The 14657-nt window shown below is 44.7% G+C and overlaps 1 protein-coding gene across 12 annotated transcripts in view; it reads left to right on the top strand.

Annotated features, from left to right (window-relative positions):
- pleca (plectin a) overlaps positions 1-14657 on the top strand; it is an 87661-nt gene that overhangs the window by 31204 nt on the left and 41800 nt on the right. For 3 of the 12 annotated variants that reach the window (XM_027019555.2, XM_027019549.2, XM_027019546.2), the window contains exon 1: positions 10918-11076. The exons of 8 other annotated variants lie outside the window; for them this stretch is intronic. In XM_027019555.2, the coding sequence (XP_026875356.2) occupies positions 10965-11076 (112 nt within the window). In that variant the 5' untranslated portion in view covers positions 10918-10964. Of the gene's footprint in view, positions 1-8517; positions 8573-10917; positions 11077-14657 lie in introns of those variants that run through there. One more of the 12 variants, XM_027019556.2, reaches the window with a different exon arrangement.

Raw genomic sequence — 14657 nt, 5'->3', positions numbered from 1 at the left:
TTGTTGTTGTTGCTTCTGATAACAGACCTTGTTGCCTTGACCTCTGCTTTGGTTACCCCTCCGGTTACTCACTTGGTCTGTCTCGTGGTGCACAGTAGCTATGGTCACATGCCAGCCAGCAGAAACCACGCCCTGCTTGGACTGGAGGAGGACTGAGTCACTACGGGTGTCCACGCTGGTCACAAAATACTCAGCTAATTACTCACCAGACATCTTTTCTCCTTTTTCTTTCGTTGCCATGGTGCTTTTCCTGCCCCTGGCTTCTGGCTCCTTTATGACTCCTCTGATCGCATCATGCAGTGCTTTGTGTGTATTAATCACTCAGTGAGACCAGCCACTGACATGAAAACAGGGCCTTGCAACACTTGCACACAGTACATGATCAAAGTTGTTAAAAAAAAATTAAAAAATAGAATAGAAACTGTGAGTCATGAGTGTAAAACTGTTGAAGTGAAATCGGCACCTCTGCACTTAATAATTAGATAAAGTATGTGATGAAGTAATTTACAGAACCACATCAATTTGGGAAATTAATCACAATCATATTAATCATAGGCATTGTCTGAAGTGTGTGTGCGCCCGCACGCATGCACACACGCACGCACATGAGCACGAGAGAGTCCCTTTTGTCTGATTTGCCTGAACACTTTCCCCAATGCTCCCCACTCAAATGTGAGAGGGCAAGAGTCTGGTTAATGGTTTGGAAGAAGACCATGGCTTATAAATTTTACCCAATGGAAGCAACAAAAGAATGCTTGAGCAGGACCCCCTTATGGATTGAATCTGGATTTAGTGACCCCTTATCTGCCAGCAGTTTGGAATGTGCACCTCTTATGGAGTCTACTCTACCTTTGTGACTACTGTGATGCTCTCACAGTCTACCATCAAGTCCTTGGTGATCCCACCGTCTCACAGAGATTTAAAAGAACTGCCTTATACACTGCCTGGGCAAAAAAAAAAAAAAAAAGGTCATTTCGTTGGACCGCCTTTAACTTTGATTACGGCACGCATTCGCCGTGGCATCATTTCCACAAGCTTCTGCAATGTCACAACATTTATTTCTGCCCAGAGTTGCATAGATTTTCCCCCCAAGATCTTGTATTGATGATGTCCCAAAGCATATCCCATATTGATTGATTGATCATATCCCAAAGATTCTCAATGGGGTTCAGGTCTGGACACTGTGGTGGCCTATCCATGTGTGAAAATGATGTCTCATGCTCCCTGAACCACTCTTTCACAATTTGAGCCCGATAAATCCTGGCATTGCCATCTTGGAATATGCCCATGCCATCAGGGAAGAAAAAATCCATTGATGGAATAACCTGGTTGTTCAGTATATTCAGGTAGTAAGCTGACCTCATTCTTTGGGCACATAACATTGCTAAACCTAGACCTGACCAACTGCAGCAACCCCAGATCATAACACTGCCCCCATAGGCTTGTACGGTAGGCACTAAGCATGATGGGTGCATCACTTCAGCCGCATCTCTTCTTACCCTTATGGGCCCATCACTCTGGAACAGGGTAAATCTGGACTCATCAGACCACATGACCTTCTTCCATTGCTCCAGAGTCTAATCTTTATGCTCTCTAGCAAATTGAAGCCGTTTTTGCTGGGTAGCCTCACTGACAAGTGGTTTTCTTAAGGCTACACAGCTGTTTAGTCCCAATCCCTTGAGTTTCCTTCGCACTGTGTGTATGGAAATGCTTTTACTTTCATGATTAAACATATCCCTGAGTTCTACTGTTGTTTTTCTAAGATTTGATATCACCACATGTTTGTGATCGCTGATCACGATCATTCAAGACATTCCTTCCTTGAAGATGATGATGATGATGATGATGATGATGATGATGATGATTCCTCACTGTCCTTCCACTTTTTAATAATGCGTTGGACAGTTTTTAATCTGATTTTAGTAGTTTCAGCAATCTCCTTACATGTTTTCTCTGCTTGATGCATGCCAATAATTTGACCCTTCTGAAACAGATTAACATCTTTTCCATGACCACAGGATGTGTCTTTCGACATGGTTGTTTAACAAATGAGAAGCTACTCGCTGCATCACTTAGGCTTAAATAACTTGTTGCCAGCTGACACATAATCACCCACGCAGAAGAATTGTTGAGGAGAATTGCCTGATTAGAGGTGTCTGATTTTCCACTTTTCTTTAGGGATCTCGGCGCAATTCCTTTGTTTACCCATTTTTCTTCTGTTCTAAATCAGATTCGGAGACAGGCGATGGCTTGCAGATGTGACTTCGCGCCTCCTGTGGGAAGATTTTCCAAGAAAAAGTTTCGTCTACAGCCAGTTTGTACCCGCCAACAGTGACCGATAGCTCTGTGGCGGTAGCCTTACATCTCACCACACAGCTGATTAGCCGAGAGAGGGTGATTTTTCACAGGCTGTAGTTCTCCATACAGCTGGGATGACTTAGAGTGTACTGTTCTAACAGCATGCCACAGCAGGTCCTGAAGATACATGTGGGCCCTCATGTTGCATCTGCACTGTAGTACTGGCCCCTAGCATTTAGCAGTTAGCTTCCATGCAGCATTGGAGTCAGTTCATGTATTTAAAGTAGGATGTGGTGTGTTATGAAGTACATTGTTTGGATTGGGAAGCCAGTCGCACAGATTGCAATTCCCCACCAAGATTTTAATAACTCAAAAGCAAACAAACAGACAAACAAACAGTCATATGGGCCTCCTTGTAGACAGTTGTCTGATGAGGCATAGTTCATGATGCTGGTGTTGAATAGTCAAGAGTAGAGGAGGGAAAAATTATTCGAGCTCTCTTCTCTCACTTGTCATGCAGTTGCAAAACATTTGTGAACCTGGCATTAATTGCCCGTCTTGTGAAAGGCCGATTTGGGATTTATAGCATTGAAATAGCATTGACTGTTTTACTGAGCAGTGAGAAGATTTAGAGCTTGGTGCATGAGGAAGAAATTTAAAGATTTCAGTTTTGAGGACAGAGTACCTCAAGCTTTGGGGTGTGTCCGGGTTCTCTGTGCCAGGGTAAGCACAAGGTGGCAGTATGTCTTCCTTTTACAATCGGCTCCCTCTTCCTTAGCACTACCCACCGACCTCTGCTGTCAGTAATAATACTCATAAATTAAACACATTGTTTTGAGTTAAATTGTGTGTGCTTTATTTTAAATCAAAATGTCTTGAGAGAGATCTGTGGCATGGAGCTGTATCTGTGTCTAGGTGTGTAAAGCTAATTTGAGGAGCACGTACCCTACAATCCCAGAGGAAAGTGCACCAAAGGCTGGCTGTCCCCTTAAATCTGTGGTTATAGTACTGAGGTGAAGCTGATTGGAGGCCCCTCTGGAATGCAGGCTAACCCCCCCGAGGTTCTACAATGTCATCCCAAGGCTGAAATGAAACATAAACTCTTAGGCTTCCCGGCACTCTGCTCCCTCTACACCCATTAAATGACTTTATGCACAGTATACACACATTTCTGCCATCTCTTGCCAGGTTCCTTCATGTTTATTACCCCACGTTTCTTTCCACTCTGGCCATTGGAGGAGCACATGTTGAGGTTTAGACACGAGTGCCACTGGGCTTAGAAACAGTGGTGGGGATTGTCTGCATCTCCTCAGGCGCAGAGGGAAAAGACTGGAGTTTCCATGAGCCCAGGTGTGTGTGTGTGTGTCTGTGTGTCTGTGTGTGTGTGTGTGTGTGTGTTCATTCGTGGGCAAGTGCCCTCTCAATGTCCGTAAACTCCAGTTTAGTCATCAGGCACAGTTCAGAGCTGAGCTGATGTTGAAGGGTCTTGAGTGAAACGATGGCGAAATAGGGTGGAGACAATAGCAACAGCTCTAGAAACCCATGCGAGACATAACGACCTTAACATAGACGTCTGAATGTTATCACTGCTGTTCCCAGCATTTCTCTGTGTTATGAAAACATCTTCACTTGTAAAAACAGCCGTGGCTGCTCTTGTTCTCAGGCATCGTGGGCCTTCTTCCTTGCAGTTATGCTCGACAGCAGACATGTCATCAACCATCCGAACATGCAGCCGTTTTATGCCTGGTTGGCTTGCGGCATCTGTGCTTCAAAAGGCTCTTTCTGGTTTAATCAATGCTGTCTGGTGTCTCACTCTTGAAAGTCATGGTACAGATACTGGCCTGCTTTGTGATCTCCTCCCTGCCTTCATGACTGCCTCCCACTGCAGTCTACCCCATGGCTGTCTTTGACTGACCAGTATTTGTTGTTTGTTTTGTCTGGGTATCCTGGGGGAAAGCCCAAAAGGGGAAGTCCCTAATTCACCTTTAAAGACGTACACCTCAGTTACTGGGTAGAGAAGATGTGCCGGTTGGCTCATTATATGTTTAAGCACAGGCATTTCCAATGGCATCTAGCATCTGGTATCAGGGACTGTGGGCGTGTCCTGTTTTGATTGGTTGATATCTTGTCAGTTAATTGTATTCTGATGTCTGTAATCACTGTGTAGTTGTAGTAATTGTGCCAAGTGTGTTTGAATGGCAGAGTACATCTGTGTCTGCTCTTCCCCCTCCGGCACCACCTGTTCTTCTCAGAGCTCTCAAAGAAGATCAAAGTAGAACAGATTAGATGAGTAATGTGCTGCCAGAAATTCTCTCTCTCTCTCTTTTTATGCTCTCTCTCTACTTTCACACTCTCAGCAGAATGTTTAGATCAGAAAAAATTTGATCAGAATAAATCAAAACTTATGCATTCATGGAAGCCTAATAAATGGTTGTTTTGAAGCAGAAAAAAGTCTGGTCAGTTTAGTATTTGCGTTGATTTTTTGTATGAATTATGTATGCATTATTCAAATGCACAAATATGCATCATTTAAAATAATTTGTTATATAAATATTCACATAGTCATTGTGGGTGTCTGTGCTGGTTTTACATGGTATTTACATTTTGTTGCGTTGTACACAAGAATACTGTGGCTGCAGACACTGACATGTACTGCTCAACAGTCACTTGGGTACGTGATACCATTTACATCAACCACCAGTGACATTTCCTTCATTTGTCACATCTGTGTTTTCAGCAGTTTACCATGTGTATCCAAGTTGTAAACATAGATTTGAAATAAAGACCCCCTGAAGGTTCTGTTTTTAGCATGGCGTCATGGTCCAATTTTTCCAGATAGCCTGTCAGTGTGCCGAGCTCCTGGAACTGCACACGTCTCCTGGCTATGCTGAATTGGATGTTGTGAGCATAATGTCTTAAGCTTTCAGCACTAAATGCTCTCTGAAATAACCACTTAATAAATGGAAGAAAAAAAAAATCGCTCCCCAGCTTCTGCGTCCTGCCTGAGCTGTAGTCGAGAGGTTCTGTTTTAGGTGCTACGGGAATGTTTGTTAAACAAATTTAGCACATTTGACATGTTCACATTGGCCTGTAGTCTCCTTTTTAGCCAGTCATCAAGTCTCCAGTGCTGAAGCCATAGAGGATCATGTGCCATGAACTTCTGTTTTTAATTAGATTAAAAAAAACAGATGTTTGGGTGGGGTCTTAACTTGAAATAGCCTGCCAGAGTCAGTGCTGGTCTAGTCTCCAGTGTATACCATGTTCTGAAAACTGTATCTGACGTGTGCCTTACAGAGAACCATGGCATACAGTGCATCACATATTCATGCCGCTAAGCTTACTGGAACTGATATCTGCAAAAGTCGCCTTCTTTCAATCTTTTTTTTGGGGGGGTGTAACAGTATCTGTATCATCAGAACTCCCCAGTGAGTCGTCTTGGTTTTGTTATGGTCTTTATTTCTTTATTTATGATCATGCTATTGACTTAGTCCTCTTGACTGGGCACTGAGAACATCTCGCATCCATATGTGATAACCTCCACAGAATAGGGGACTCTTGGACTCTTTGGGAGACCTTTACCTCTAGGCATTGCCACTGACTGAGGATATGCAGACATGCACTAAATATGTATGTAGTTCACGGGACAGGTCATGTTCAGACCATGTCCAAGGCCCAGCGTCTTATGTTTCTAAGCTTAGAGCTGATGGAAACAGAGGTACTAGTGGACCAGCATCATTACTTATAAAAAGCCAGAGTCGATGGTGAGAAGCCTGCCATGAGGTTCAGAGGAGCATGCAGATCTTCCGTCTCTCGGTGGAGATGGAGACTTCCACAGATCTGGGCTCGAGGGAGAAGGACCACACCATGAAATTTCACCCACTTGGGTGTTTTTAGCTATCTTACAATTGGTTTCACATATGTATCTGGTTATATCCAATTGGGTATTCATTAACCCAGACTGATTTGTCTGAATAGCTTTTTTGTCAGGTTTAAAGTCCTTCAGGCTGAACATGACGAAAGATATTTCATGGATTCAGTACTGTTGTACAGTACTTGAGCACAAAGCTGGCAATAAGGACGTAAAGACAAATCTAGAGCAACGATTCTGTACATTTAACACCACATTTGATATGTGCATACGTTACTTGACTTTGAGGTAGCTGGAGTTTGGTGCACATGTCTCAGTAGGGGACACCACAGTATGTAAGTAGCTGTTTCTCAGCAATTTGTCATCCATGGAAGAGTGATTCAATAGATAAAGAAATATGGCTGCCCCTGGCCAGTCAGCTGACAGCAAAGATTTGACAGACTAGAGGTCCTCTACTATGTGATGAAATTTCACAACAATCAGCCAATTGGGAGCACTGTAATAAACAAATAATGAAAACTGCTTGTCACTCTTGAATAACTTGATGTAAAATGCCTTCAAACTTGGGCAAGCTCTGAGGAAACATGGAGCGCACTGCAGTGTTGGAGTGGAGTGTACTGCAGTGTTAGAGTCTGCCCAGTTCCTCTCTGCTTACTGAAAGGACGTCTGTCTGTCTGTCTGTGAGAGAAGGTTATGCTTTCTCATTTTGTCCAAACAGCCCCAATATATATTACAAAATATTTCGCCTTTATTTGTCTTTACGTTGCCACCTGCTGGTCATAGATCTCAATAAAAAGTCCCATCAGTGGACCACAGGATAAAAAGACTGAGGTGACTTCCCTTTTCCCCCTCAATCTGTGTGGTCACAGTGACTGAGTGATGTGGGCAGGCCGAGCGGCAGTTGATTCATGTAACACTCCAGAAGTTTCCATTCCCAGGCTGATAAATGGCAAAGGAGAAGAGGGAAATCTGAGTCCAATTATCCTACATTTAGCTTTTCCTCTCTCTCTCCCACTTTCTCTCTCGAAGGGGCAGAAATCAACTCACTCCCTTAGTCTCCATGATCACACTGAGACGTTGCCACCCTTAATCCTGCCAATATTTCTCACTCCTGGCTTCAGCCAGGACCATAGGAAATGAAGACTAGCCGCCTGAAAGCCGAAACGTGACGGCTCTCTCCTCAGCGTGTTTGAGTTATAGTGGTTTGCAGGGTAAACCTAGCTGTAGAACTAGCTGTGATGGAGGTTGATGATGGTAGATTCTTCATGGAGGATTTGATCCAGCAGGGTCAAGGTAGGCATCATTTGATATCTATGTTTGAAAGGAGCATTCATGCAAGGTCTAAATCTTACCTCATACTGGTAGACAAGGAGTTCACTCTCCATTAATACACTTGAATCTGACCGAGAAAAGGCGGCTTTGGAAGTTACAGTATTCTTTGTTGCTTGTTTGGTATGAGGCCATGTAGTTTGATTGGCTGAGCACAGGAACTAACATGCATATTTTATCTCATACAGTGTAAAAATAAAGGCACAGAGATTTTATATATATATACTGACTGTAAAAATATATATAGACTCACAAATATACCATGGATGCTGTTATTGTCACTGTATCCAGGTTGCATATGAGAAGTTGACCGAGAGCAATTTGGGGCGTGACTGTGACTTCCGCATCTGTTGGATTTGAGTTAAGTGCCGTGGAAACGCTGCTTGGGGAAATGCTCAGCTTCCAGTGAAATTCCCAGGCCCCAACCAAACACTGTAAAATCTTAAAATATTTCACAGGCCCCCCAAGACTCAGCACTGCAGCATTCCCGACCCTGTAATTGAGGGCTCTGATTCTGTCCTGATCCGCGTTCCTTACTGCCCACGGCTCCAGCTTTCGAACCTCCAGGCACAATGGGATCTTTGTTCGCTGGTTTTTGTTCTGTAGTCCCTCCGTAGTCATTTTTCTCTACTTTTGAAGGAAATTTCTACTCCGTTACTGTCGTTTGCACAGTGACGTGTATGACGGCGCTTGTCCTGAACCTCCCCCTCACCCTCTCCACTCAAGGGATAATCACCACACCAGGCATAAGGGATGCAGTTTCCACAATGGAAAACCATGTGAACTGAGTAAAACTTTGTAGACCATAATTCCCACCCCCCAACACACACACACACACACACACACACCCTCCCAATTTCCTTCCAGCATTTTCCTTTTTTTTTTTCTTTTTCTTTTTCCTTGAAGCCTCGCCTGCCGTACGCCCCTCTGGTTTTGATCAGCGCATTGTGTCTCGGGGTCAGATGTGCCGGGCTCTCGGTGGGCGTCAGGGTTTTTGCATCTGAGAGGAACCGCAAGGCCGGCCAGGCGCCGTCGCCATGAGCCTCTGCTGTTGCTGCTGCCGACCGCTTCGCAACGGTAGGTGGCGAGGGGCGTTTTCTCAGACCTGCTGGTTTTTGCGTGCAGACTTGGGCAGAGCTTTGGGTGTCCAGAAGAGGGATGTGTCTTGGTACCTTCTAATTTGTTTTTTTGTATAGTATATAGTGTAGTTTAAGGCACTGGTATGGCAAACACAGCAAGCCCTTTATGTTAATTTTATCTTTTGCTTGTGATAAGGTTGCATGTAGATGTTTGATGAGTATAAGCCTGAGTGTAACTGAGTGTAAGAGAATGACACTATATCATCAGCTGATTTAAGTTTCTAAGTAAATTCCATTACAGTTCACCATTACAGTTCATGCCACACGTCTCTGCCTTCTCATGCAAATCACGGAACATGAAACTGAACCTCATCCGTCACGGGTGAGGGAAAGAGAGCTAACAGGGCCTCTAGAGGGCACCATTTTGGTTCTGTCCATCACCAGCTTCCAGTTGGGAGCTCTGAGTCAAGTACAGCCTGCAGCTCAGACACAAGGGAGAGTCCAGGCACGTGGAGCCTGGAAAAACCAGGCCGGAGCATATAAGAGGCAGCGGCCTGTCTGTCTCTGGGCCATTCTTTTTCTCTTTGGGCCTGTGTGTTGTTGTCAGTCTTTTCTCTTTCTCCTTCCTCCTTCATGATCTTTCACTTTAACTGTTCAGTAGCTCCGGAATGAAGATCCTTCCTGGTAGGTCTCTTGGCGTGCGTGTTTCCGTGAAACAGGGCTTGGGGACACATGTCGGCTGCGTGCCCGCATAGCCACCCTGGATTCCTTTCCACTTTTAAGCCCTGGTGTGGTCCCGTCCCACGGCGAGCACGACTCTGCCGTGGCGTGTCGCCCTATTAACAGCGACCTTCGCTCGTCCCGGAGCGCCACGGTGCTGTCGCCCCTCCCCTGGTCGGCGTGGCTGGGTGGTGTGACCGGGCAAAAGTGGCGTCAGGTTTCGAACCCCCGGTGTGCCTAGTAGTGTCTGTGCATGTGATGTTCGCTTACAGGCTAGAGCCAGGCAAGGTAAAGCAGACACAGAACTGGGGTGGTCTGTGTCCGCTATGCTGAGAAAAGACTTGACCTTCTATTAGGCTTGTGTCTCTTTGTGCATATGTGTGCGTGTGTGTTTGTTTTATGACTGTGGCAGGGCTTGTTTACACGATGACAAGCAAGTGGCGATAATACCAAGGACAGATGGGGACCGAGCAGACTCCATAACACTACAGTGCACTTCACGTTTTCTCACAACTTGCCTAGGTTTGCCGGCAACACACAGTGCTTTGAAAATATTTCATTGCTAAAAACTGCAGTGTGACATTGTAAAACAATGGCAGTAACTTTGTGTTCCACCCCCTCCTCCCAACAGAGGAATTTATGCCCTTAGAGGACTTTTATTTAAGTATTTTCTCCCTCACTACAGTGACTGTCAAGATGAATGACGAATGTCTGGTTGGCCCTTTGTCCAGCACACCTTGGTTCTTTTACTGGTTGTTGATAAAACGGTGCCTGGTTCTTTGAGGCTTCTGGAAAGTGTTTGGGTTCGGCCATGAGGAAATGGTTAACTGCCAGAGCTGTAGCTCTGTGGTGACTGAATGGGAGAGACCATGGGCAGAACTCCAGCTGAGCAAAATGAGTCTGGTTGGTCTGCAGATGCATAGTCACTGTACGGGTGTGTGGGGCTGGGGGTGGGGGGATTGAATCGCCTTCGTTTGCTAGGAAAAGAAAAATAGTTCGACGTGCTGCACCGTACTGTACTTTCAGACTGATAGCGGAGTGAAAGGCGAGAAACAGGCCTGTGTGTGTGCTGCACGTGTATGTTTGTATGAACATGTGGGTGAGTCCTGACCAAAAAAAAAAAAAAAGCTCTCATGTATTATTAACTTGAACCAGAGCCCCTAGTCTGCGAGAGCCGTGGTGGAGAGAGAAAGCCGCGCTGGACAGACCCAGCGGAGCCGGTGGCAGGCGTGATAAAGTCTCCAGACAAAGAAAGAGAGAATGCAGGAAGAACGAAAAGGGAAAGCAGAGCGTTACAAGGAGAGACAAAAAGAGGATCAAATGCAGGAGCTTGGCTTTCGGACAGGAAGAAGAGAGTGGTTGTGAAGGGCGAGGGAGGGAGGGAGAGAGGGAGGGGAGGAAACTGTTTTGCCAGAAAACTGAGTCACAGATAGAGAGTGAAAGAGAGAGACAGAGAGAGAGAGAGCGAGAAAAGGAGGGGCTGTGCTGTTCTGCTGTTCTTGTAGTCAAGAGGGAGTTAGCTCGCCTGGGTCTTTTAAAGTCCGGGGACTGCACCACACCCCTCTCGCCCCCTCCCACCCTCTCGTCCCTGCAGGGTCAGTCACCTTTCACCCCGAGCCTCTCTCTGCGGCTCTGCACAGTGCTTACGGGCACACTCCTCTCTGGGCCCGATGCCGGTAAGCCCCCATGGAAACGTGTTCCCGACCCTCGTGGTTTTGGGCCACATAGTCACGCTGATAGTCGTGTGGAGATGGAGGCAACGGAAGAGGCAGAACTGTGAAGGTAAGACAACAGCGAGGTTAAACTTACCTGGCGGCGACATTGTTTTGCAAAGGCTGAGGGAACAGGGGCTACTGGTGTTTGCAGTGTGCCATCTAAGTGCTGGGACTCTTTGCTGCTCAGTGTTTCTTGTGCTGTGCGTGTGTGACGCAGATGCGATACCTCACCACCCCTCTCTCACGCGCGCCCCCTTTTTTTCTTGCTGTGTTAAAACGCTGCGGTTAACCCTATAAATGCTTGATGTAATATGATGAAGTAGGAGGCGCTGTGGCCAGCTTAGCTTCTACAGAGTACAGAGTTAATGTGTTGCTCTGGGAAGACATGATGTATAGCCGGTATGCTACCTGCTAGCAAATCATTTGTTGTGAAAGTTTAAATTCTGCTTTCAGCATTCTTTTTAAGATGGAAATGACACTGTGGAATGTGAAGAATGTTAATAGTTAAAGATGCATGGAAGAGCCACCTGTTTTTAAAGATTTACAGTGGCATGCAGGTTGAAGGAAGACTTATAAATATTTGAACTCGAGCCTCTCTGCTGTGTTGACAGTGCTATTATCGTATTTTGGTGTGTGAGGGCCCGAGTCTTTTTCTGCACTAGCCCACACCCTACGCAGAGGTGTCGAATGGCAGGGGTCAACAGGTGTGTCTCAGACATGCAGGTAGTTTGATGGTCCTAATTAAATAGTTTAGTAAGTATATGTGGAGCAGCATTTTTGTCTGGCATGTCGACTTTTTTTTAATCGAATTTTGCTTGCTAAACAAGTTTTAAAGTCCATGGCACCTTATAGTCCTGATTTTCAAAGCAGTCTCTCAAATGTTTGATACAGGTTCTTATAATTTCTCCCTAATTTATATTCCTTTCAAGTATGTTAAACATGAACATAAAGGTTCTTATCAATCATCATTTTTACCAGTCACAGGAATTAGAAGTGTCACAATCACATGTATGAATTTCATATAATGTTCAGTGTTCACATTAAAAGGGGTTTTGTGAACCTTGTGCTTGTTCTCTTTCCACAGAGTACTTAGCCCATTCTGTGCAACAACGGTTGATCGGAACTTATTAAAACACTAATGCATGTAATTTAACCATTACAGTTTTAACCGTGCATCCTGCGTGCTAGCGTGGCAACCAGCATAATTACACCAGACATTTTCAGCATTATCTACTATTGTCTTGCCCTTTGTCTGTGGAACCATGTGGAGGTGAGGCTTAGTAAAAGGGCGTGGGTTCTCGACTTGTTTGACTGGAATATAATGAGCGATGGTTGGGCAGGAGGCCGGACACAGTAGAAACACGAACTTGTGTTTAGGCTCCGCCACCTTACCAGTTTTGCATTGTCACCTGCTCCCCTACCCACTAAAATAAACCTGAATATCTTGTTTGATCACTGGATGAATGTGTAATGAATGATGCCACACAGTCACAGTGCCATTGTTACGCACACGTTGGGAGTGCGTCCTATTGGATGGGTGCCAGTGTCCTTGTGTTCATGCAGTGTACCAGAAGGTCAACAATTCATGTACATTTTTGTCACGTTTACTTAATTGTTTGCAACTGGTGTGCAGGTATCATTTGATTATCGGGGCACTGCAATGAAGGTGACTGCTGGTTTAATGGCACCAAAAAAAGGGACGATAAGGATGATGATGAAAGTGAAGTGTTGAGAACCTTTGTTACCTTTGTCCCAGGTGAAGCAACACTGACCACCCGCCATTCTTGCACTTCATCGTCCACCTGTCAGTAGACGCTCACTAGACAGTTCTTGCGGGGGATTGAGGACCAGATTAAATAATGACTGTTCTTTTCCTCCTTAGGGCACAGGAGCTCGGCCGTGTGCACAGGGTGTGTGTATCCTGGCTACCGCCATAACACATGTACACATGTGCAGATACCCCAGAAAGCTGTGCTTCTTTGCACTGGGAGGCATGTCAGTTATTTGAAATGTGTGCCAGCAATTTCTGGGCAAACATCATTCCACAAAACCAGGCTGCTGAGGCTATGCAGGAGTGTTCTGTTTGCTAAGCTAATGCAGGGCTGTGCTACCAAAAAGGGCAAAACTCTTTGTTTAAAAAAATAACAAATAATTGCTTCATGTTTAGATTGGCTTTGGCATACAGAGAGGATGTGACTGATCTGCCTGTGTAGGCTAAGTGGGTGTCATGGCAACAAGCTTGAACATCCTGTATTATATCGCAGGTGTCTAAGGGCAGAGTCTGTATTCTGCTGTATCTTTGTTACATGTTTCTGTATTTAAGATTTTATTTGTGCGAGTGACGGCCAGGGAAGGGACTCTCCCTTTTCACAGTACCTTCTTTGTTAGTGTTTTATCTACTTTATCTTCAGGTCATCATAGCACCTGGCACAAAGCCTGTAAGGCCTTTCTACAGGAAGATTTCCAATAAACTCTTAAGGTAATAACACGCAGGTTGGGCAACTCCACTTTCTGCATTTGTGAATATGTTCAGCATTTGCAGCTCTTATTTGCAGGAAAAAACTTTCATAGCCACAAGCTCAAGGTCATCACATGACACCTGGATCATCTGTAATATCTTCTACCAGACTGCTGAACCTTTCACGCTTCTTAGAATGGCAGGTCTTCTTAGAATGGCAGGTCTTCCCAGCAGACTTGCTGACTGCAGCTCTGTCATACCATTAGCTACTATTCAGGTGCCTTTATAACCCCAAATTGGTTGTCATTTGCGTTATCGTAAGAGGGCGAACAAAGTTTGATTTGTGAATGTGGCCCCGTAATGAGGGTCTTTTTAGTGGCCTCAATAAGAGCCAGCACTGGGTTCTTTCAGGCTGGTAACTTTTCCGTTCAGAAGTTCTTAATCAGATCCTACGGTCCAGATGTGGGTGAGTCAGTTCCTCTGATTTTGTAGATTTCCACAATACCATGTTGCCATGCGGTGCGGGTGACTCACGATGTTGATTTCAGTTCTCTCAACACGATTTAGAATGCTTTTGCAGTATTGGTTACAACTTTGTGTACTGTGGGACAAATACATTTTTCTTTCATTAATTTTCTTAAAGCTCCTGCCAGTTGTGTGGATTGTTTCCTTTCAGATAATATAGAGGCCTGAATAAAATATGTACAACAGAATAATATGGCCAATAGGATACCATAGCCTATCAGATGGAGAAGGTTGAAATAATGTAATAATACAGCAAGGTTTGATGCTCATATTTGAGAATGTAAATCCATATCACATCCTCACGCGGTCAGATCTGACGTCATTACCGGCTAGCGAAGCTCTGTGCTGGCTGATTTGTTTGCCTTCCTAAACAAATAATGAAGAAAGTTCCCTAACGTAATAGTTTTCTAAAGGTAAACTAAGAATAACACAAGTGTACTGAGTTGGGTTTCCGAAAGCATCGGAAAAAAACGATCAAAAAATAATCTTGAACGAGCATTAACGCCGAAAACATTTTCTCATTTAAGATGATCTTGGCACTCCGATTTTTCGAAACGGGGTCCTGGTTAGTTCCAAATATGCATATTAATCAGTGACTCCAAAAGCATTTTTCTTTTCTTCTTTTGTTTCATTTCACACGAATACCGTATGCAAAATTAATTAAT

This window comes from Electrophorus electricus, chromosome 4 (genome assembly GCF_013358815.1).
Source record: "Electrophorus electricus isolate fEleEle1 chromosome 4, fEleEle1.pri, whole genome shotgun sequence".
In the NCBI taxonomy this organism is placed as follows: domain Eukaryota; kingdom Metazoa; phylum Chordata; class Actinopteri; order Gymnotiformes; family Gymnotidae; genus Electrophorus; species Electrophorus electricus.
Note: the sequence above shows the minus strand (reverse complement) of the source record. Positions and strands in the feature narration are given on the sequence as shown.